The sequence below is a fragment of the Cottoperca gobio genome, chromosome 11 (assembly GCF_900634415.1).
Source record: "Cottoperca gobio chromosome 11, fCotGob3.1, whole genome shotgun sequence".
Classification (NCBI taxonomy): Eukaryota; Metazoa; Chordata; class Actinopteri; order Perciformes; family Bovichtidae; genus Cottoperca; species Cottoperca gobio.
In genome coordinates, this window is record NC_041365.1 from 10800437 (window position 1) to 10822436 (window position 22000).

At 40.6% G+C, this 22000-nt stretch overlaps 2 protein-coding genes across 10 annotated transcripts in view; both read right to left on the reverse strand.

The window, feature by feature from the left end:
* The window catches only part of celf3a (cugbp, Elav-like family member 3a), a 28947-nt gene extending 19252 nt beyond the window's left edge, over positions 1–9695 (reverse strand). For 2 of the 9 annotated variants that reach the window (XM_029442749.1, XM_029442746.1), the window contains exons 1-3: positions 9238–9694; positions 8151–8303; positions 6140–6222 (exon numbers count right to left, since the gene is read on the reverse strand). In XM_029442749.1, coding sequence (XP_029298609.1) covers positions 6140–6222; positions 8151–8295 — 228 coding nt within the window. In that variant the 5' untranslated portion in view covers positions 8296–8303; positions 9238–9694. Of the gene's footprint in view, positions 1–4070; positions 4096–6139; positions 6223–8150; positions 8304–9237 lie in introns of those variants that run through there. The other 7 variants (XM_029442751.1, XM_029442750.1, XM_029442754.1 and 4 more) reach the window with 5 other exon arrangements.
* Positions 9696–15160: 5465 nt separating this feature from the next.
* Positions 15161–22000, reverse strand: part of rprd2a (regulation of nuclear pre-mRNA domain containing 2a) — a 15396-nt gene continuing 8556 nt past the window's right edge. Inside the window, 8 exon segments of the mRNA XM_029443478.1 lie at positions 15161–16909; positions 16911–17872; positions 17985–18167; positions 18596–18796; positions 19807–20149; positions 21067–21242; positions 21380–21506; positions 21643–21695. Of these exon segments, the coding sequence (XP_029299338.1) occupies positions 16061–16909; positions 16911–17872; positions 17985–18167; positions 18596–18796; positions 19807–20149; positions 21067–21242; positions 21380–21506; positions 21643–21695 (2894 nt within the window). The 3' untranslated portion in view covers positions 15161–16060.

The following is a 22000-nucleotide window of genomic DNA, read 5'->3' on the forward strand; positions in this document are numbered from 1 at the left end:
TTTGCTAGGATTATGAGATATTAAATCCATAGATTATCCAATCAAATCACGGCTAGACCCCTTTCGACATAATGCATGACCCCCCAATAACATCCATACGCACCGGGGAGTGGCACTCGCATTTTGAATTTTCATCTACTACAGCTATGTGTTTTGGATAGAAGGGATCGTTTACAGTCGGAGTGAGTAAAGCATATTGATGATGATGTTTTTCTCTATTAGGACCAGCAGAGCAGATGATAATCTCTTGACTCTCAGCTCAACGCAGCCAGTTTTGTTAAGTCTATAGCAGGCGGATGCTTCTGTGTGAGGGTGACACATTTTCTGTCACCTGTTTTCTCTCCAATTTCAATCCATTCTGCTGAAAAGCAGCCACGCTGAATGGAAAATATATCAGCAGAGACCATCTCCCCTGCTCTTTCAAGAACATTTACAGCAGGGAGGCAGAGTTGGAGGTGGAGGCGGGGATGGGGGGGGGACAAAGACAATTTTCCGTCTTCGCCTCCCCTCCGCTCCATCACACAGCGCTGGTCATTGCATCGTGCCGGTCGCCTAGCAACCTGGCATCCCTCGTCCCCGCCGTCTCCAGGCAACGAGACCTGCGACCGTAATCAACCTGCCACCTCCCCCCTCCCTGCTCTGTTCCTCTCCCGACTCTGCTGCTTTTGCTCCCTCGCTTCTCCATCCACCTCCTCCACGCAAATGCACTTATACGCTGGGACGCACTTGTGAATTCACCCGGGGGAAAGGAACAAGCACAGGTGAAAATTGGTATATTAACAAAAAAAAAGAAGATCAAATAGATCAAAAAAAAAAGAAGATGAAAAGAACCCAAAAAAAAAGATGATTGTGAGCTCGCACAAAGAGTTGGAACAGAGGCGGGGACAAAAAACAATAAATAAGCAGAGATGTACAAGTACGGTCTGTTAATGTGTCCACACGTGGATGCACACACAGATGCGCACACACGGGCGGCCAAGGCAAGCACACAAAGCAGAGAGAATATCTATCTTCTCAAGGAATTCGCTAAATCAATCAAACACAAAGAGACTGACAGCCCAACGCTTGTACAGTTCAATAATATTTAATCAATGATCCAGTCTTCAGTGTCAAAGCTGCTCCCCAGTGCTGTCTCCTCTCCTTCTACAAGGTTCACTAGTCTGTCCAGTATCATGGCGAAGCTGACAGCTCTTGAAGCTGACATTCAGCCTTTTTTTTTGTCAGACAGCCAACAAAAAAGTGGAGAAACTGAATATCAAAGAGTAAAATTCTAACAACACTCAAGTTGACTCTCAATTGGTTTGTCTCTTCTGACTGTTAAATATTCATGTCAAGTGTTGTTTGACTCGACTCAGTGGAGCAGAAGGGGAAAAGAACTGAATCACAGACGGACGGATTGTGTGGAGTGTGTGTGTGTACAGATAGGGTCTATGTCCTTATTTTTTTTTTTTACTTTTAGAATTCGGGCATTGTTTACACACTTTAACTCCACCGTAGTCCAGTGTATACGGTATGTAGTTCAAAGAGCCGAATGAGTTGAATGACTCAACAGACACTTTTGTGTGTGTTCACCTACTACACACACACACACACACACACACCCCAACCCCCCAAAACACACTATTTCTCAGTAACAGATGTCTGTATTTAAGCTGATAAACACACTGCCTCAATGCACCTCCAACCCCCTCCACGCTTACTGCCACCCACTGTTCATTATCTCCAACTTTCATTCATCTCTTCCTCCCCTCCCCCACCCTCTCTTATTGCCCCCCCTCCTTTATTTATCCAATTTCTCTCTAATTCACACCCATTTACCACCTCTATAAATCCAATCTGCATTTATCATTACAGTCGCCCCAGAGTGACGTACAGAGGATGGGCCCTTTATTTGTTGTCAATCAGCTCCGCCTGTCCTGCGTCGTCGCCGCCGCCGCCGTGCATTGATATAATGCATGCATATGTAAATAAATTGACGCATGAATGCACACTTAACTCCAGATAGATTCATCAAGTGAACACATTCGCTATGAGGCGCGTTAATTGCTGTCATCATCATCATGCCCGCAACTCACTGACATCAGGACATAGCTACATATGGAGCCATTGCTTTATCTGCTTGTTGTCTGATACATGAAGTAACATGTAACATGCTCATGTTCACATCATATCAGCATGTTCTAGAGCTTCAGTGAACCAAATCTGAGTATCTAGTTAGTGTTATTTGTTTGGCTGGTTGAACATTAAATACTATTTTCTACCTACTTAAACGTGGTTACTATAGAAATGGAAATTGAAAAGCAAAGATTGAGTAAGTGATAACGGGTGTATAAGAGACATCACCCTGCAACTGTTCATGCCAGAAAACGTTTGCTCACATTAAGGACACAACGTTCTGGGACTACAACTTCCCATCTCATATCCTGCGTAAAAAGCATGGGCTATATTTAGCATATGCATTTATTTCAGACTATTGATAAAACCCCTCTGTCTGCTCCGTCTGAGTCCTTATGGCTGAGTAAATGTCAGGCTTAGTCAGATGTTCCACTCAAAGAGGGCTCTTTCCTCTTGTATGGGCAGCTTACACACAGAAGGCCTTGCAGCTCAGGTTTTACTCTCTCACACACACACACACACACACACACACGCACACACGCACACACGCACACACACACACGGCAGATAATGAATGAAGAAACCTGAGAGGAGCCTATAATAAACCCAACAACTTCCATCCATCCATCCATATCTTTGGATGTGTACTCTCCATGGAAACAAATGCACACAAAAGCAAACAGACATTTACACACAGCCGCACACAAAAGCACACACACCCTTCATTAAACCGTGTTAGTGCGAACACCTGCCCTCCCTTCCCCCGCTGAACATGCAAATATACACCAAACACACACACAGCTAATTTCTCACTTGGGCACAGTCGCACTATTAAATACTTATTGCATTTAAAATTAACAGTGAGGTGTTGCTGCAGTGAGTGTTGATGAGGAGCAATATATTTTGTATCTACTGAAGCAGATATGAGCTTTAGGGTTGCAACTCACAATTATTTTCCTTATCGATCAAATGAGAAGATCGACATTTTGGGAAATACGCTAATTTGCTTTCTTGCCCTGAGTTAGATGAGAAGATTAATACCTTTCTCATAAGCTACATATGATGCTACAGCCTGTTAGCTTAGCACAAAGACTGGATACAGGTGGAAACAGATATCCTGGCTCTTAAACAAACAGGATATAACAGGTTAATTAGTGACATGTGAAGGTAGATTGTGTAAGCTTTGGACAGAGTCGGACGAGTTGTTTCCCCCTGTTTACAGTCTTTGTGCTAAGCTAAGTTAGCCGGCTGTTGGCTGCAGCTTCATATTTACCAGGCAGACATGAGATGGTATCAATCTTTTAATCTTTAAAAAAGTATATAAACAAAATATTGAACTTTTCCTATAAACTACTGATTATTTTCCTCCATTGATCGTTTGGCCAGAAAAGCCCACGATGACGTCTTAAAATGTACAACACCAAAAACAAAATATATTAGGTGCACTATCATGGAAGAAAACCAGAAAACGTTCACTTCTAAAAAACAAACTGAAAGCAGTAAATGTCCCTGTTTCCTTACTTGAACTCTTAATTAAAGATAATTTTTTGTTTAATGGCCTTTAACGACAGATAGCAACATGATTCAATCATTCAGCTCCTTCAACAGTTATTGATGTTGTTGAAATATACGTTTGATTTTGGATGCTGTAGAGTAAAATGGTCTCTTTTTAATGTGGCATAACTGGGCGTTATTATCCCTATGAGCTTCACAGCAGCTGACGCAGAGATGGAGCGATAATAACAGAGGGGACAAGAGTACAAGATGTCCAAGTAGAACTGAATGCGAGTACCTCCGTCCTCCATTTCCCTCCGAGTGAATCTGGTTTATTGCTCCTCCTTTTTTTCTTTCCCTTTTGCAACTCCACCATTCTCTCACTTTCTTGTCTCGCTTTTCGACTGAATGTGCTTTTGACACTCTTCCTCCCCCTCCACCTTAGAGACGGACTCTCTCACCTGAAATTAAACACAAGGCCAGGTGCCACTCCGAAACAACCATCTGTTCGTCGCTGCCTGACTTCTTTCTTTCTTCTTTCCCATTGTTAGCAGAGAGAAAAAGAATCAGTAAAATAGCAAGGATTAAAAAAAAAAACAAAGCCTTAAGACCGACTCTTACTTCCCAGAGAGGAGAAATGTGCTGAGTGTTAATGACATCCTTCAGATTTCGCTTTCATTCAGGTGTGCTTCATTCCAGCTTTCTCCTCTCAGTCCAATAATTGCTTTCATGTTATTTCTTTTGTATCGCCACGACCATGAGACGCCAAAGTTAATTATTCTTTGCCAGTGCAGGTGCAATTAGATGACAATTACACCACAGCTGGTAGCAAGCAGTTCTTGTGCATGTGTGCATGTATGGAGCTAATAATATGGTTTTCGTCTTTTTTTTCTCTCTCTCTCTCTCTCTCTCTCTCTCGGCAAGGGAGGGGGGAGGGCAGGGAAGGATTGAGAGAGCACAGGAGGGTTAAGCTTGTTCCATACGGCTTAGAAATAAGAGGTTGTGAGGAGGAGCACCGCAGGGGTTGAAACGTAGGGGGGGACAGGGCTTTAGCCGTGAGGCATTGGGCCCTGCTGATCCCCTACGAGAGGTCAGAAAGGTCACGCTACTGTCACGCTAACAATGGGATTTTCTTTTGTTGCCACCATAAAACCAGCCTGCTCCTTCAAACTGACTCCATGTCCCCAAATAACCTCCTGCCTGCCATTACAACAATGTTCTGCTGAAACAATCAATACGTCACCATTTGAATAATCGAGTAATTATTTATCCCAAATATTTGCTGTCTGAAGCGTCTCCAAATGTGATGTTTGGTGTTATGGTCTGCTTTAGCGTCTCATTGATTAACTGTGTTGTCTTTAAAATGTCTGAAAATAGTGAACAATGCCCATCAAGATGTTTTGTCCTGCCAACAGCCTAAATCTCAAAGATAGTACATTTACTATCACATAAGTTAAAGAAAAGCAGCTCACATTAGCATTTTTGCTTGAAAAATGACTCAAACAATTAAACAAAAATAGTTGCAGAATCATTTTCCATTGATTGACGACTTGTTTAATCGACCAATCTTTACATTTTATAAGCAAAAATGCCAAAATGATTTCCTGGTTCCAACTTCTCTAATGTCTGGACTGTTCTTAGGAGAAAAAACAAGCTATTTGACCTCTTCACAAAGATTAGAAGATAATGAATCGTTACTGAAAATAATCGTACGGTGCAGCCTTACACTGTAAACCTGCTGCTTTATTCTTTCCTCAAAATCTGTGGTCATGAGCTGCCATTCAGGAGTGAAAAAAAAAAAAGAAGTGAATAGATTTCAACAAAAATAACCAAAAGGAAACAGGGGTAAAGCCTTGTTAGTAAAAGAGGAAGCAGCAGCAAGTCTAGGAGCACACTCTGTCTCAGTAATTCCTTGCCTTGTCGCCTTGTCTCTCATATAGTCGGTTATTATAGAGACGCGGCTGTCATGTCATATTTAGCTCTGGAAATGTCATTTGGCAGCACACCTGCTGCCTGGCTATGCTAATAAAGCTAGGTTTAACTTTGATTAGAATTCAGAGGGAGAGATGGATGGAAAGAAGGCAGAGGAGGAGAAGGAGGGGGGAGACGGAGACACAGAAAGGAAGAGAAACATCAGAGAGAATAAGAACTGGCAAAGTCACTTCAGCAGCGAGCCTCATAGCTGTCTCTTTCGACCCGTGACATGTAGCAAGATGACTCATGCCTCAACTGGATGGATATGTCTGGATGCATCACATATGAAACATAAGAGAGAGAGCAGCCTCTGACCTTTATTGGAGCATATCAGCTAAAGGGGGAAGTCTGGCTTGCATGTCAAACCTGGTTAATTTTCCCGTGTCAATGTGTGTCCGCCTGTGTCTGTGTGGGGCTTTCAGATAGCCTAGCATGCCAGTTATTCTGCTCCCTTTATATATATATATATATATATATATATATATATATATATATATATATACACACACATACACACACACACACACATGTGAGGATCTAAAAAACACACACTCACCCCTGGTAGTGTCTTCTGCTCGTGCAGTGCATTCTGGGCTTTGAGGGCGGACTCACGTGCACAATATGTCAGGAAGGCACATCCTGGAAACAAAGACAAAGTTTTAGAAGAGAACTATAAGTCCATGTATTTTTAATGTCAGATTCATATGCTATATATATCTAGACATGGCAATGCAATGGTATTGTAAGTTAATATTAATTGGCCATTTGCCCTGAATGCCTGAAGGCACAAAAATGCTGCTGCAGTTTATTGTCCTATTATTAATCTGCCATTAGATATATGAGCTTTGGTTTTAACTTAACAACAGTTCTGGGTCAACATGTGTTTAAAATACATTTTAAAAAAATGCCTCCTGCCTTTAATCAGGCCATCATTATTAAAATATATTTAAAGCTGCATGAAACAGAGGCAAAAAATAAAAACAACAAATATTTAGTTAAATAGTACTCCCAGTAGCACTGGAGATCGATGGGATTATTCAATCATAATACCTGGAGACTATTCAGACACAAGCAGTCCTAATGGTTATTTAATATCACGCTGGTGAGGCCAAGTGTATGCAGTCCCATATAATAGAGAAAGGCCTTCATTAACCTTTAGGGCTCCCACAAATCATGAATATGTAAATGTATGCAGAATAGGTGTTATAGGTGTTAGAGGGCTGATACCACCTGGCCTGTACGTCTCCCAAATGGCTGATGGTTTATGTGGATTTATAAGAGCGTTGTTTTCTGCGCTGAGATTTGCATTAGAAATGAAAGTAAGGATCATTGTTTAGCGTAGATCACTTTGACCAGCTTCAGTCCATCTGTCAAGCAGGATTTTGAATGTGTCGAGACTTGTTCACCATGTGACGTGCAGTAGTAGTAGTGGGCGACAAATAGACTGATATCGCCATGTGAGGCTAATTATGCACTGACAAAATACTTTTTGTGAGATTGATCGTAGATCGTTTTCCTGATAATTTGAAAAGAAATGCTGTGCAATCTTTTTTTAATTCTAACAGTCTAAAATATCTTATTTTACCCTGCAGTTTTTAATTGCAGCATCCAGAGGTAGGCACGAATGGAAACCTCCCAGCATGCATCAGAGGGGCCATTATTTCCTGTGTGTTTTACACTGTGCTCAACAATGTTTACACATTTCAATTGTTGTAAAGTAAGTCAGCTCCCCAGTGTGCGGCGTGCGTGTAGAAGACTGACTAAGGTTGAAGAGTGAATTGGCCATTAATCTAAGAGCTGTTGTCCTCAGTCAGGACATGAGCGGCAGGACAGAGCTTGCAAAGTATGACTGTGAAAATAGAATATGCACTCATTTTCTTTCTTTCTTGTTTTCTGTCTTTATTAAAGAGTTTACTGCTTCTTTTTTTGTTATCCTACAGTATGTAAAGCGTCTTTGAGAACTCTATAAAGCGCTATATAACTCTAATGTATTATTATTATTATTATTATTATATGTGGTCATATCTGAAATTTAAATAAAGGAAATGACCTATTACAATTAAATAACTGGCCCAATTCTGCTTAGACAGTTTGCCTTGACTTTAAAAAAATGTAGTTTCAGTGAGGTGGAAGGAATTATGTTGATTCAAATATTTAGTGAGAATCATTGCCTCATTAAAAAGAAACCTTAAATCCAGGTTGATCAATACTTTAGTCAGTCCATGTCTAAAATATTAAATACTTTAGTCAGTCCATGAAACGTGAGGATACTAACTTCTCACCAACGGAGCTTTTTTTCTTTTTTTTTTAGATCAATGGTGCTAAACATCAGGTTTTGGCCTCACAGGGGTCCTTAAAGAGGCTCCAGAGGGACAATGGATACATTAATAGTTTAACATCTCTGATATTTACTGAGAATTCAATCCTAACTGGATGACATATAAGAGTAATATTGCAATAACACGCCTTACTCTCGTCACTATCTTCCCACATAATGAGCAACATAACAATATTTCCCTACCAAAAAAATCTTATGAAATGGGAGTGCCTGGCCCTTTATCCCTCACCTTTGTGCATCCCTGTGTATTTGTCCTTTATCACCGTCAACTCATAGATCTTTCCAAACTGCTCGAAGATGGGCTTCAGGTCCTTCTCCTCCAGGTTTCGGGGTATCTGCCCGATGAAGAGCTTGATTGCATCAGGCTCCTTCATTGAGAAGTCTGGGGAGTAATAATAACACACACACACACACACACACACAGACACAGACACACACACACACACACACACACACACACACAGACACAGAGTGGAAGAGGCGGTCAAGAGGAGCAGACAGGAGCCTGAGGGCTTAAATTCACACTGCACAGGAGGTGCAAACAGGAGGCTGGGGATGGAGGTGCAGATGGGAGCGTTCAGTGGGATTGAGGGGGTGGGGGGGGGGGGGGCATAGTAGTCCAAATTTGGTAGGATATTTTAGGAGTTTCGAACATATATATCACAATAAACACATAACATTACAATATATTGTTTAGGATATTAACATATTAATGAGTAATTGTCTTACTAAGTAACCGAAGGCCACTGTTAAACTCACTCTTGACTATCACATATACATTGTAAGAGCTATAATTACCAAAGAATCTATATAATTTGTGATGTAATTTTATTTTTAGAGTGTAATATATGCAATAACACATCTTTTTTTAAATATAATTTCAACAACTGAAGCCACCATTTTGTGTGTGATTTGCATAAAATACAAAATAAAAACATTTTAATGACAGAAAATGAATTTTTTATCCCATAACTTTAATATTCTTGGCAGAACATGAACATTACGGATCAATAATCATGATTGATAGCCACAGAGATAAGATATATTCTCTTTGCCTGACATAAAAAGGATTTTTTTTAAATACTTGTGGTATTGTAGTAAATAATAGTACACACAATCCTTCCTTGCACTGATATTCTGACTAGGCCGCCTTATATTCAAGCCCCTAGAGAAACATGACAGTGTCTGTCAACACAGCTGGAGACCTGCGCTCTTTGTCAAGACACGGGTAACAACAACAATGACCTGAACATGATTTTACACATTTGACCAAAAACGCAAAAACAACAAAGAGTTTTTGAAAATAAAAATCATACCTGTGGTGCTGTTCGTGGCAAAGAATCGGCGTGATCCGTGGATACCTTCCTTCTTCCGCCCGCTGTTATTTAGTTATTGAATTTCAATAATTCAGTTCATTTGTCTGTACGAGCGTCTTTGAATCCTGTAACAAGTTAGGCCTGTACCCCCGCTAAAACAACACAAGTATCATCCAGCGACGGTCCTTTATTCGGCATGAGCGTCTTTTTCTAGATTTGCTTGTTGTTTTTTTCCTGACAGATGCTTCGTATTTTTTTCCCTCTCAAATATATCTGATATAAAAATAAACAAATGTCTCTCTTGTCTGGATGAAGAGTGTTGTGAGAGAGGAATTTAGGCTTCCTTCAGTAGACCGTGGGGAATTGGCAGTCCGGCTGGTTGTCCTCTCCTCTCCCGCTCCCTCTATCTGTGTGTGTGTGTGTGTGTGTATGTGTGTGTGTGTGTGTCTGTACTCATTTGACGTCGTAAGCCGGTGTCTCCCTCCCTGTCCATCTCAGCTCCATCCCTCCTCCCCTGGGCTGTACGAGCCGTGATGTCTGCCGCCAGGGACCGTCGCCAAACTACCAGCCCTGTGACAGCCGGAGGAAGTAATGAAAAACACAGTCATGGCTGCAAAATGTGAATGTGAGTGTGCACATTTTGGTGAGGTTAGTTTTTATATTTAGTGTTTTGTTTTGTGCACATGGAGATCATGCACTCTTTCTCTATCTTTTACTGCCTCTAATTTAAAAAAATGTTTGTGTAGGGCCACTACTCCTTCAAAATGGCAGATTGTTATTAAGTAGGTCATACTGTAGCTAATGAATATTTTTATATTTGGATAATTTGATTAATTCTTTAATATATAAAATGTCACAAAGGTTTACAGTAAATAGCCAAATCACATTTCCCAAACTCAAAACTAATATATTGATATTATTTGTTTTGTTCAACCAATGGTTAAAATGCTGAAGATATTCTATTTAATATCATAGAAGACGTAGCCAAAACTACCAGATATTCACATTTTGGAAGCTGGAGACAGTGATTTTTGGCTTTAAAAATGACTCAAATGATAAATTACGTATCAAAATAGTATTATCAGACTTGGGGATTCTGCATCGTTTCTCTATTTTTTCATGCCCTAATATCCGAGACAAATGCTCTTGTAGAGACAATAACTTGTATTTAATCTTTTCCCCCCATTTCTACCCTGTTGCATCTGTTGCATACTTTGTATCACAGTCGTGGATGGCAAATCATCGTCAAAATTTGGCGCTAACGCTGTTTGCGTAGCACTTTTGTCGCTTTCTGCTTTTATTGATAAACCAACGTCTCCACCTCAGCCAAGTGTAAAAACTTTTTTGCCACATTGAAAAAAGATTCTAGCGTTTTTACTCGAAAATGCGAACATTTAAAATGCGCATAAAAAGAGGTGGATGGAAACATACTTGATGTCGAAAAGTGGAATCATTAAAGCCAGTTAAAGGTCAGTATGAGGGGAATGGATCCACTGCTGGAGTTTTACATGACTTTCACCTGCGAATACACACAAATACACACTAAACTCAAACAGAGGCATTTTGGCCAAAACAAAAATATACTGGACATTACGTAATGTTAGACATTAGGGAAATCAAATGCTAAAGAGGCGTAACATTATCAAAGATAGGGCTATAAAAAAGGCAGGAAGCTTTTTTTATGAGGGATTTATCATATTTTTCGTTTTTCATGTGGACTGTTAAAAAGCAGACGGTCCCTGACATCAAGGGATGCAAATCCGCCTTTTGTTCTCGCCGTGGAGCTGGCCATGGTGCTGAAATGGGTCTAACTCAACTCGTGACACATTATCATGAGCGACTACAATATTCCCTATGGGAAAAATATTCTTTCAATAAGTGTGTTCGTAAATGCAGGGACCGTAATTTTACAAGGCACGCGCATACACACGCCCTCTGTGAAATCTCGACAGCATGTAAACAATGAGCCCACATGACACGCAGAAGGCTGCACACACCCCACTTGCGCACACGGAGACACTTCAAAGGAGTCACGATCTGGTCCTACTTGGCTTCAACAACATTATAGTGTTTATTTATAAAAACACAGCAAACATCTGACCCCAGACTGAATCGTTAAATCCTTTATTTACAGCGGCAGAATATCTGCTCGGCTTGTCTCTAATGTTAAGACTGCCATCATTCACTAAATCCTGCCTTCCGCCTCTTCAAACCCAATATAGCTGAAGGCTTATGTTGGGCCGCAATTCATCTGATTTTAACCAAACATAAATTAATGTTATGGAAAGCTGCGCTTCAAAAACGTATTTGTGTCACTCTCATAATGGATGTCCTTTTCTTTTCCCAGAGTGTAACCAACAACGACATCTGGTGACGAGCTGCAAACACACAAGTGATGGCAGTGCTCGTGTTTATGTTGCTTTAAGTATATGACTTTGCAAAAGATATTTTATCATGGGACTTAAATGGGGTTTCCTGCTTCAGTGATGGAAGAAGTAGTAATTTAGCCTAATACAAAAATGCAAAAAAGTACTCCATTACAAGTAAAAGTCCTGCATAAAAAAAACATAAACAAAACTTTAGTATATTCAGCAACATTGTCTTTAAGTATCACAAGTACCAGTACTGGAGAATCCTCAATTTCATGACAAATAAAGATTGGATTACTGGATTATTATTATTTATAGATTAATGTGTAAATAGTATTTTTACTGGTTGAAGTGCAACTAATCGTAATTACTTTATATCCTGGTGGGCAGCTCAATCTCTATCAGTGTATTTCTGCCTTTATTTGGGTGCAAAAATATTATTTTTTCCAACCTGTATCTTGAAACAAGAGAGTATAAAATGGCTGCACTAGAAACTTGATTTCTAATATAAAGATATTTCAAACAACTTGATTTGCATAAAAAAAGACTGGAATATTTAACTGCATTTCTTATTTTAAAAAACAAGGTGTTTGGAATGAGTTATAGACTAAAATGACTTCACAAGAAGATTTCTGAAAAGAAGAAAATGCATCATAATTTAAAAAGGTTGTCATCTGCTTTGCCTGGAAAATCTTAATTGTTAAATTAAATTAAATACACCTGTAAAATAAAGGTAGTAGTGGAGTAAAAAAGTTAAATAAATATAAATATTCCCCTTTGAAATGTAGTGTAGTTATAAAGTAGCATGAAATGGAAATACTAAAGTAAAGTACAAGTACGACACAATGTATATTTAAGTACAGTATTTGACTACTTAGTTATATTATATATATATATTCCACCACTGGCTTTATGTGAATGACAGAAATGTTTCCTGGAGCAGTAAAATACTCCACAAACGGCCTGGTCGAGATCAACAATGGTCTTCCTTTTGTCTTCTGTAGTAAAATAAATAAACAGACACAAACTTGTTTTGTTTTGAGATGAACAATAATTCTTTATTTCATAAAAATGTGCATTATGGACAATTTGTACAAATTGGAGCATTGTGACTTAATTGTGTGTGAATGAGTGAGAAAACACAATATTTGAATGAGGATTATAATATTATTAATAATTCTGTGTACAGTATTTACTCACATGGGCCTCTCTGTCCACCCTTCCTGCTCTCCTGTGATCCTCCCTTAACACAGAGAAAGACATTAAAAAAAGGTACCCCCCCCCCCCCCCTCACCTTTGTATTGATTTGATTTCCTGCAGGTGACAGTTTCTTACTCAGCTGCTGAGGTGCTCAGCATTCATGTCAGACTATGAAGAGCCATCACTGGGAGAGCTGTGCAGGATTCAAAGAGGAAAGCCACCACAACATCAAACCCCCTCCTCCTCCTCCTCCTCCTCCTCCTCCTCCTCCTCTTCATCAGCTAACATGTGGAAAAGGTTCCCATCACATCAGACACTTCAAAGTGTGGCTCTGGGTCCCTGAGGATGACAACAGGAGGAGGGAGGGGATGAAACAGGAAATAGGTTAGAAATCAAGGGGAATAAGATGTGTCTAAGAAAGTAAACATTATTTCCAGCTCAGGATAAAAAAACAAAAATATGAATTATCATGGCGCACTTCAGTACTTTGGCGCAATGAGCGACATCAACATCTCCGTGACGAAGTATAACAACATGTGTTTTTGTCCTATGGCAGGTTTTCGTCTCACGAAGCAGACTAATAAAGTGAAAGTGTTGCTGGAATGATCTACTGACATCTGGCGACGGTTCGCCTGAGCTTCCTGCACTCTTTATTATGAGTAACATTTATTATCCTCGGATCACTGCAGCCTCGTAATAATACATCCCGCCCTACTTTATTACGCATGAAAACGTCAAATAAACTAAAGCGTCTTCAAATCAACGTTTAGTTTCACCTTTTCTTTTTATCATTTCATCTAACACCGGGTTTTGCACAAGTCTTTAGTTAAAATCGATACTAATTTCCCTGAACAAAGGCTGCACTGATTAGAGAGCGCGCCTTAATTAAGGTCAATCTCACCCGAAATAATGAATCAGTCAGAGCTTTGATAAAGCAATCAACGCTGAAATGTGAATGTAAAACATAAATTCCTGCATCTCGCTTGTGGCTACGAGTTAAGGTTTCTTCACTACAACAAAATTCAGATGAATTAAAGTTTGCGAGTACAAGATTCACTTAGTATAATTTGGTTAATGTAATGGTTTATTTAGTTTAGTGACGAAGAAGAAACTATTCCCATTCTGATAAATGTCATGAAAATAACTTTCTTTTTAGAGCATAAAATAAAAATAATCCAACAAGGTAGGTGTTCAAGTCCAAAAGTCCAATTAACATTTGATTTGTTTTTTTTGCAAATGAATTAACAAAATAGGACTTTAATACTTGTTTGCTAATTGCACAATCTTACTGATGATCACTTTGTCTTGCAAACTTAAACTGAAGCTGTGTGGAGTCCGGTTGAACTCTCCCATTAAAGAGCCCCCTGCTGTGCTCTGAGGGAAACAAACAATGAAGCCTCAACTCAAATGTGTTCGTCACACCACCAGGGCAGAAAACAGTGGGAAGGATTTTAAAGTTAAAGTTAAATGCTCAATGTTTGCAGAGGCAGTAACGCATCATATAAATAGATTTGATAAATAGTTTACGGTTTGAAAGAAAAGCGGATTAATCATTTGAAGAAGATGAACTACAATAAATCATTTAAAAACTACAGGCTCACAAAACAACACGGAACAAGTTAACTATGAAATCAGGGGAGAATCAGTTTAATAGATTCTTAGACAAACTTCTATCACATCTACTAATCTATTTTTGTTTCCACGCAAAATTGAAGCCTATGGACAAATGTTAGATTATACTAGTAATAGCAAACTAAACAGAGAAAGTACGATTGCAACATGAGACTTCTATAATTGACTCCACTAAGCAACCTATACAGACTTTTAGGGTGAGTTCAGTCAACTGCGGTCTGACCATCAAACAAACACACGGATAGTAAACAGCAGGAACGTCCACACGGGGTGAAGTAACGTCGGTGTGGACACTCCTCAGTGTCATGTTTCATCTCTGTGGCTATAGATAAAATGCCTAATTTAAAACAATACCGACTTATTTACTAGAGCACAGGCACTTTTTTTATTTATTTTTTTTATCCCACCCATGAAAATTTTAACTTTTCTTTACAAAATGGCTGCATTTTCATAAAAAGAGTAAATGTGGGTTGTTTTTGAGAGATTACTTCTACATCTCCGGAATACTGTTGCACGGTAACAGCAACCTATCTAACACCGGTGGATAAACTCTTCCCTATGATTTTTTTTACACCGTTTTTATAGTAAGTATCAAAAGTTATTAAATATTGCCCTTTAAATGGCATAGCACGATAGTACAAAATGCATTGACACTCAAATGTATGGACGATGACTCCATGGCAGTGGTGCAACAGTCCAAGGATCAAAGGAAAAGACACACATTTTTCAAAATCAGATTTTTATTAGTCAGTACAAGTAAAATGAAACTGAAGACGAGTATCTTCATCCCCTCCAAAAATGCACTTCTTCTGCGGCTGCTGTCCTTCAAGGAACCTAACGAGACGTAAAACTATCGGCGGAGGAATCTTACGCACTGGTGGAGAAACCATCGCTTCACAAATATAGATTTGGAGTAGGAACAATGAAAAATATTTTCCCTAAATATGCTAACGAGTATTGTAGAAGGAACATCAATTCTATAACATACACTCTGTTTTTCATACCCAAAGTGATTTAATTTCAATTTAATTTTTAGCAAAAGCTACTGGGAAACTGCTGATATGAAGAGAAGCAGTCAAAACTGCTCACTGAAAAACTAAAACAGCAGAAACATTGGACCAACTACATTCTTTTGTTACTCTCTTAGCAAAAATAACTATTGTTGCATTCAACTTCTGGGACTAGTTAACTTACACTTGAGCGCATGCACACACGCATTCCATGCACACACTCTGACCTTTATCAAACTGATGCTTAATTCCGTATTTAGATTCAATGCTTCATACTAGAGAAAAAAAACACAAAAAGTGAATTATATATATATATCCACCTCTTATTTTCTTTAATCTTCTGTCTTCACTCATCTGCTCAGCAGCCCTCTCAGAGCCTCCGATTTCTTTTACATCTCCTGGTGTTGTCTCTCCTCCACATCCTTTATTCTTCGCCACCCACTCTTTTCTTCTGGTAGCTGCTGAATGAAGTCTTCTTCAGTACAACATTGTATTCTGAGCTCCACCTCAGTATCTGCACTTTTAAGTGTTGACCTCAACACTGAGTAAAAGTCCTGCCACTGCTTTCATGACATCCACAGTGAATTAAAGAGCTCAAGGCTACAAGTCCAGTCAGTACCGTGGGGGTGGAAAGGGTCTTTTCGGGGGGAACATTGGAGCAGGAGGTCCGCCTCCTCTTGGACCTGGACGTTTGCCTCTTAACCTTGGACCAGGGCCTTGGAATCGAGGAAATGGTGCATGTGGGTGTCCTCTGGGGTGTGGGTGGTGTGCTGGGTGGGGAGGACGATGTGGAAACCGTTGACCAGGATGACGAATTCCAAAATTAGGTGGTGGTCTCCTTGGAGTGTAGCTATGCCGCTGGTAGTTTTGGGCGTAGTAAGGGTCAACTGAAGGAGAGAGAGGGGGGGTGAGGTGCCCTCGAACTCTGGGGTAGTGTTGAGGAGGGCTGCCTGGCCTGTAATATGGCTCATCTGGCTGGTGGTAAGGGTCGTCTTGAAAGAAAGGGGCATCATGATGATGGAGCTCATCCTGGTAACGCAGGTTGTTTGGGTGAGGGTGAAAATCCTCAGGGTGAGGCGGGAGAGGTCGGTCTGGGTGAGGGTGAAAGTCCTCAGGGTGAGGCGGGAGAGGCCGTTCTGGGTGAGGGTGAAAGTTCTCAGGGTGAGGCAGGAGAGGTTGTTCTGGATGAGGGTGAAAGTCCTCAGGATGAGGTCGGTCAAGGTCATAAAGCGAATCATCAGGATGAAACATGGATTTGTGTTGATGGTCGTGTACGACTATCCCACTGATGACACTGTCGACTCTGGCCCCGATCACCTCCCCAGCACCTGCACTAGGCACTGGCTGCGGCTTTGGTGACATCATCATACTGCTGGTTGCGGAAGGAGGGCCGTCAAAGACACGAGGTGGGGGAGGAGGCTTTGGGACAGGAGGAAGGGAACTTCTAAAGAAACCAGGAGACGGGGCGGCCCCCTGCTGGGAGGCCAACTCTTGAGGTTCCTGAAATTTCGCTGTTTGGTATGGATAAAGTCCTGACGTCTTGTTTTCTCCAGGCGCTGTCACATTGTAGCCTCTGGGTTGCTGGGAGTTCCCCCCTGGGTACGTGTCTCCATACCAAACCGCTTTCACCCTGAAAGCCTTCGATTGTCTGTGTGCTACTGGCACTGCCTGGGGCTCTTTCTCCAGGCACTGGCCCTCCTGTTTGTGCAGAAATCTGCTGGTAATGTGCAACAGGTGCAGTAATGCCATGCTCTGACATCTTGTGTTTGCCATATCGGTACGGCTGGTAGACCTGCCCGTTCTGAGGAGCCCCATCTGGCTGCAGGTGAGCTTGCTGTTGGGGATTGTTCTGCTGACTGCTGTTCTGATATGCAATAGGAGCCGTTTTAACCGTTTCTCCAATCAATAACTGATTTGACTGATTTGTGTTGGCGATGAACGGGACCATCACAGGCTTGTCCATGATCTCATCTTGAGTTGGGGTGCCGCCTCCCTCGTCCCGCACTGGGGTCCCACCCTGGTTGTCTGTCCCAGTTACTGGACTGAGATTTTCCACTGCCGGCACTGGGTTTGTGGGAAGACCAATGCCAAATGCATTGAAAGCAGGGTTCCCCTGCAGGAAGCTGTGGATTTTAGACTCTAAACTCTCAGAAGACATGGCAGGTTCTGGCTCTGTTGTCAGATCCATGTCTCTATGGAGAGCCTGGACAAGGGCAGAGGCTGCGTTGGAAGTCTTGGGCGGGGCTTGGGAGTTTTTACTCAGCCTTACAGTGGAGCTGTGTGAAGGCACAGGTGCAACAGACGCGAGAGACGGGGTCTGAGAGGGTACTGCTGACACAGATGTGGATGATGGAGGAATCTTGCCTGTACTGGACGAGTCTGATGAGACATTTGCAGCTGGGCTGCTCAGAAGAGAAGTGATGCCTAAGTGAAGAAATGGAGAACACAGAGATGTATTATAAGCAAACATGCCGCTTGTATTGTATGATAGAACATAAAGTTTTTGTTTTCAGACTAAACAAAGGACTGCTCTCACCCTCAAAGCTGCCTTGGCCCTGGACTTTGGAGAGAGCGCCGAGGATGTCTGCAGGACTCATGTCCACCTTGGAAAGGAGGTTTACCAGAGAACTGGCATCCTGAGAGGCCACAGGGGCAGCAGGTGTAGTCTTCAATGAGGAGGCCGCAGGGGCAGCTGCAGGAGGGGTCTCCACTAATGGTCCTGCGAGACAGAAAGGAATACTCACTTTAATTGTAAATCACCAGAAGTGATCATTGAGATGTTAAGTGTTTTAACAGAGGAATTAGAACTATTACACAGGATGCTGGGACTTTTTAAAACAACAACAATCATCAGTGCTAAACATACATTCTTTCTTGGAATATGTCATAAATAAATATGTAAATACTTTGAATTAGAGATGCGCTGATTTATTCATTTAATTTTCTTGGCCGATTCCAATTTTCTTTCTTTCTAAGAACTATGATGGACGACACAAACATTTTTCGAACGTTTTTTTTTCATTACCGAAGAGCGATGACAGTGGTTTTTAAATTAGTTTTACTTTTGTTTGTTTCACGTTTTTACATACAATATATAATATTGAGAAGAGGTTTTATTATGATGTTTGAATAGCCACCAGCACTCACCTGTGTTCTTCATGACTTTTAAACTGTTGAGGATGGAACCGATTTTACCCAGGTCAACACTTTCCACTACTGCTGCTGCTACAACAGCTTTTGCAGGAGCTGCTTTGGGGACATGTGTGACAGGCTGCTCTGTTGCCACTGATGGCTCCGTTTTTGAAGTGGACACCTTTGCGTGGGCGGGGCATTCAATCTGGTCCTCAACTGAAGAGAAAAATACATCAGAGAGAGAGAGTTTAAATGCTATCAGATATGCACTTTATGTAATGAAACAACACAACTATAAATGATTTGTTATTAAGTAACACAATTGACTTTGTCATTGTTTTTCTACAAAAAGCAGATCATCATCATGCCAAAGGAGTTACTGCTAATAAATTAATGGGGGGAGGAATATGTCAAAATCATGAAAACCATATCGATATATCTAGTCCAGCTTTTTGTGAAAAACTAAATTGTAATACATGGGTCATAAAAACACAGCAACAAAGTTAAAATACAAAAATATCTTAACATGCTGACAGCAAATCTTATACTAAGATATTAGGCCCCATATTGAAATAATGTAGGGCTGCATAAACGATTATGTTCACCATAAATCAATCTGCTGATTATATTCTCAATTAATTCAATATTTTTTTTTGCTATATAAGGTCAGAAAGTAGTAAACGTCCAGTTCCAGCTCTATAATGTTCACAGTATGAGTAGAGCATTGTAGAATAAAAGGGTAAATCATACACAAGAAACAGTATACCAATAAAATGCATCTCTGCTAATAAACATGTATATACTGGTAAAAAGTCATATTAAACCCTCACAGTTGAGCGTGGTCACACAGATCATATAAGGTAAGCTGCAGGTGTTGTAGCCCATAAAATATTTACTTGGAAATAAAAGAAACAGTAAACTGGCATATATGGCCGTCTATAGTTGTAGAAATGTATCTCATTTTAATTAGATGGCTCTACGGGTGGTGAAGAAAGGGTCCCGGCAAATTGGTTGGAACACAAATTGGAAGAAATACTTGGATCGTCTTAGTTGACATATTAAGGCTGTGACAGGAGTTTTACATGATTCAGTGACTACATTTTGTTTTTAAAACACGTTTTCTGCACAACGCTGCCAGAGACATTCTTCATTTATAAATGTTGCATTTAAAAAGCCCTCACTGTGCAGTCAGTCATTAGGTCCCTCATCACCAGCTCACTCCTTACCTATAATGCCACAGCTGTCCATTTCTTCCTCAGAGAGCTCCATGTCTTCTACCTCACGGTTGTCATTCTGCCCGAGAGTCTCCATGGGTTTGGGGGATCCTCCCGGTGAGGACAGCGGGCTCGGGGCCGGTGGCTCTGCCTCATCATCCATGGCACAGCCATCAAGATCTGGATCGGGGTGGGCCAATTCCAAACCACGAAAAGGGGACTCTGAGCCCGTTGGAGATGGTGCGTCTGCAGAAGGCGAGGGGATGGGTGAATCGTCCAGGTCTGGCAAGTTACCTCTCAGGGCGTCCAGTTTACGCTTCAGGTGGGACACCCGGTTGGCGAATGTCTGGTAGGCCTTGAGAGAAGAGGTAATTGTGTGTCAATAAATGAAAAGTAAAACAAAAACAAAACAAAGTCAACCTGAAAATGATTAGAGGGGATCATTTGAAGTGGGGTTGTATGAGGTACTTATCCATACTCGGTGTGTTACCTACAGTAGATGGCGGTTTGGAGAAGCAGACAGGAGTACAGGCACGGAAGCTAAGCAATGTACTGCTGTGGAAGGGGGGCAGCAGCAAAACGCATTTTAGCCACTTAGAAAAATGATTATCAGTTTATGGGTAGGTTATATTTAGTGGTGCCTGATACTGATTTCTTTAGGTGACTAAAATACGTTCTGCCTTTGCGCCCGTCCACAACAATACATTGCTTTGCTCCTGTGCCGTAACTCCCGTCTGCTTCTTCAAACTGAGGGTGTGCCCACCGCCATCTACTGAAGGTCATCGGACTTTGTATAAGTACCTCAAACCCACTTCAAACAATCCCTTAATCCACTTTCTTTTGTTTTTCTATTAATTATAGATATTGTAATCTATTGTACTGCTAGTGTCTACTGTACGTATATCATATAGAACTGTTTTTGCATCTTCCTTGTACACTAAGAGCTCATTTTATATTACTCTTAAACTCATGCTGCCATAAAACTGAAGGAATTATTTTGAACACAGGTCAACACACGCACATAATTTCCATTTGCATTGCTCCTGCAGTGTTTATTGATGTATATGTGCATGCTGCACATAAGGATACCAATTTTAAAAGTTTTTATTCATTTGGATTTATTTTCAATCTTATGATATGCAATCTATGTATTCTGTTTTATTTTCCAATAATTCTGACGTAGCATTGTAAACAACCTTATCATTGTAAGTGTGATGCGAGCGGTTGTGATCCTTATTACAAATATCTGACTACAGAAACACCGTCACTCACATTAGCAACAATCTTGACCTCCTTGTACTGCATCTCGTAGAAGATATCTGCGTTGCTGAGGGCCTCCATGAGAGGAGGCCCTGTTTTGATTTGTTGGTCAAAGAACTTGACAAACTCCTGGAGCTGCGCACTTCCTTCCTCAAAGTCCTTGGAGAATTTCTTTCCTCCTGCCTTATCTGTAAGAAGTATGTATGGGTGATTTTTGAGGCAATACAAGAAAGAGAAAACACACTGCTGATCTTGAAATCAAGGGCCATCTCTGTGTTGCAGTAGGACAGACTGTACAACAGTAGAAGATGACTAAAGCTGGCACCTTTTAGTCTCTTGAGGGCATCAGAACTGCAGATGTCAACCCTCATAGCTGCCAGCTGTTTCTCTCTCAGGTCAACCTCCTCCAGAGATTTTTTGTACTTGGACAGTTCGTCGAATAGTGCCTGGGGCTAAAGAAGAGAGCAGTCAGCCACAATGTCAGACCAACAAAATATTAGAGTAAAAGGACAAAAATAGGAACTATGTAAAAAAACAAAAAACAAAATTGCAGTTTAGTTCAGCTTAAAACATTAATGTGTTGCTTACCACAAACTCAGCAACAACCTTGGACTGAATATCTGCTTTAGACTCAACTGGAGCTTTAAAAAAAAAAAAAAAAAAATTAAAATTAAGAGATCAGCAGCAAAATGTTGCTAATTAATTATTTTGATAACAAAATACAATAAAAATAAAAATGTCTGACGTGTAAAAACCATGGTCAGTAGCTTCAAGATTTAGCTTATTGTCATTGTCTAGCACCTCCCAGCCCACAGCAGTGAAACGAGGATCAAATAAATACATACATTTAAAGAATATCTATAGAAATACAGAAAGGACAGTGAGCAGACTAATGAAACCACAGTGGCTGCAAAGTCGGTGTATGAAATGTGTTTCAAGACGTTAT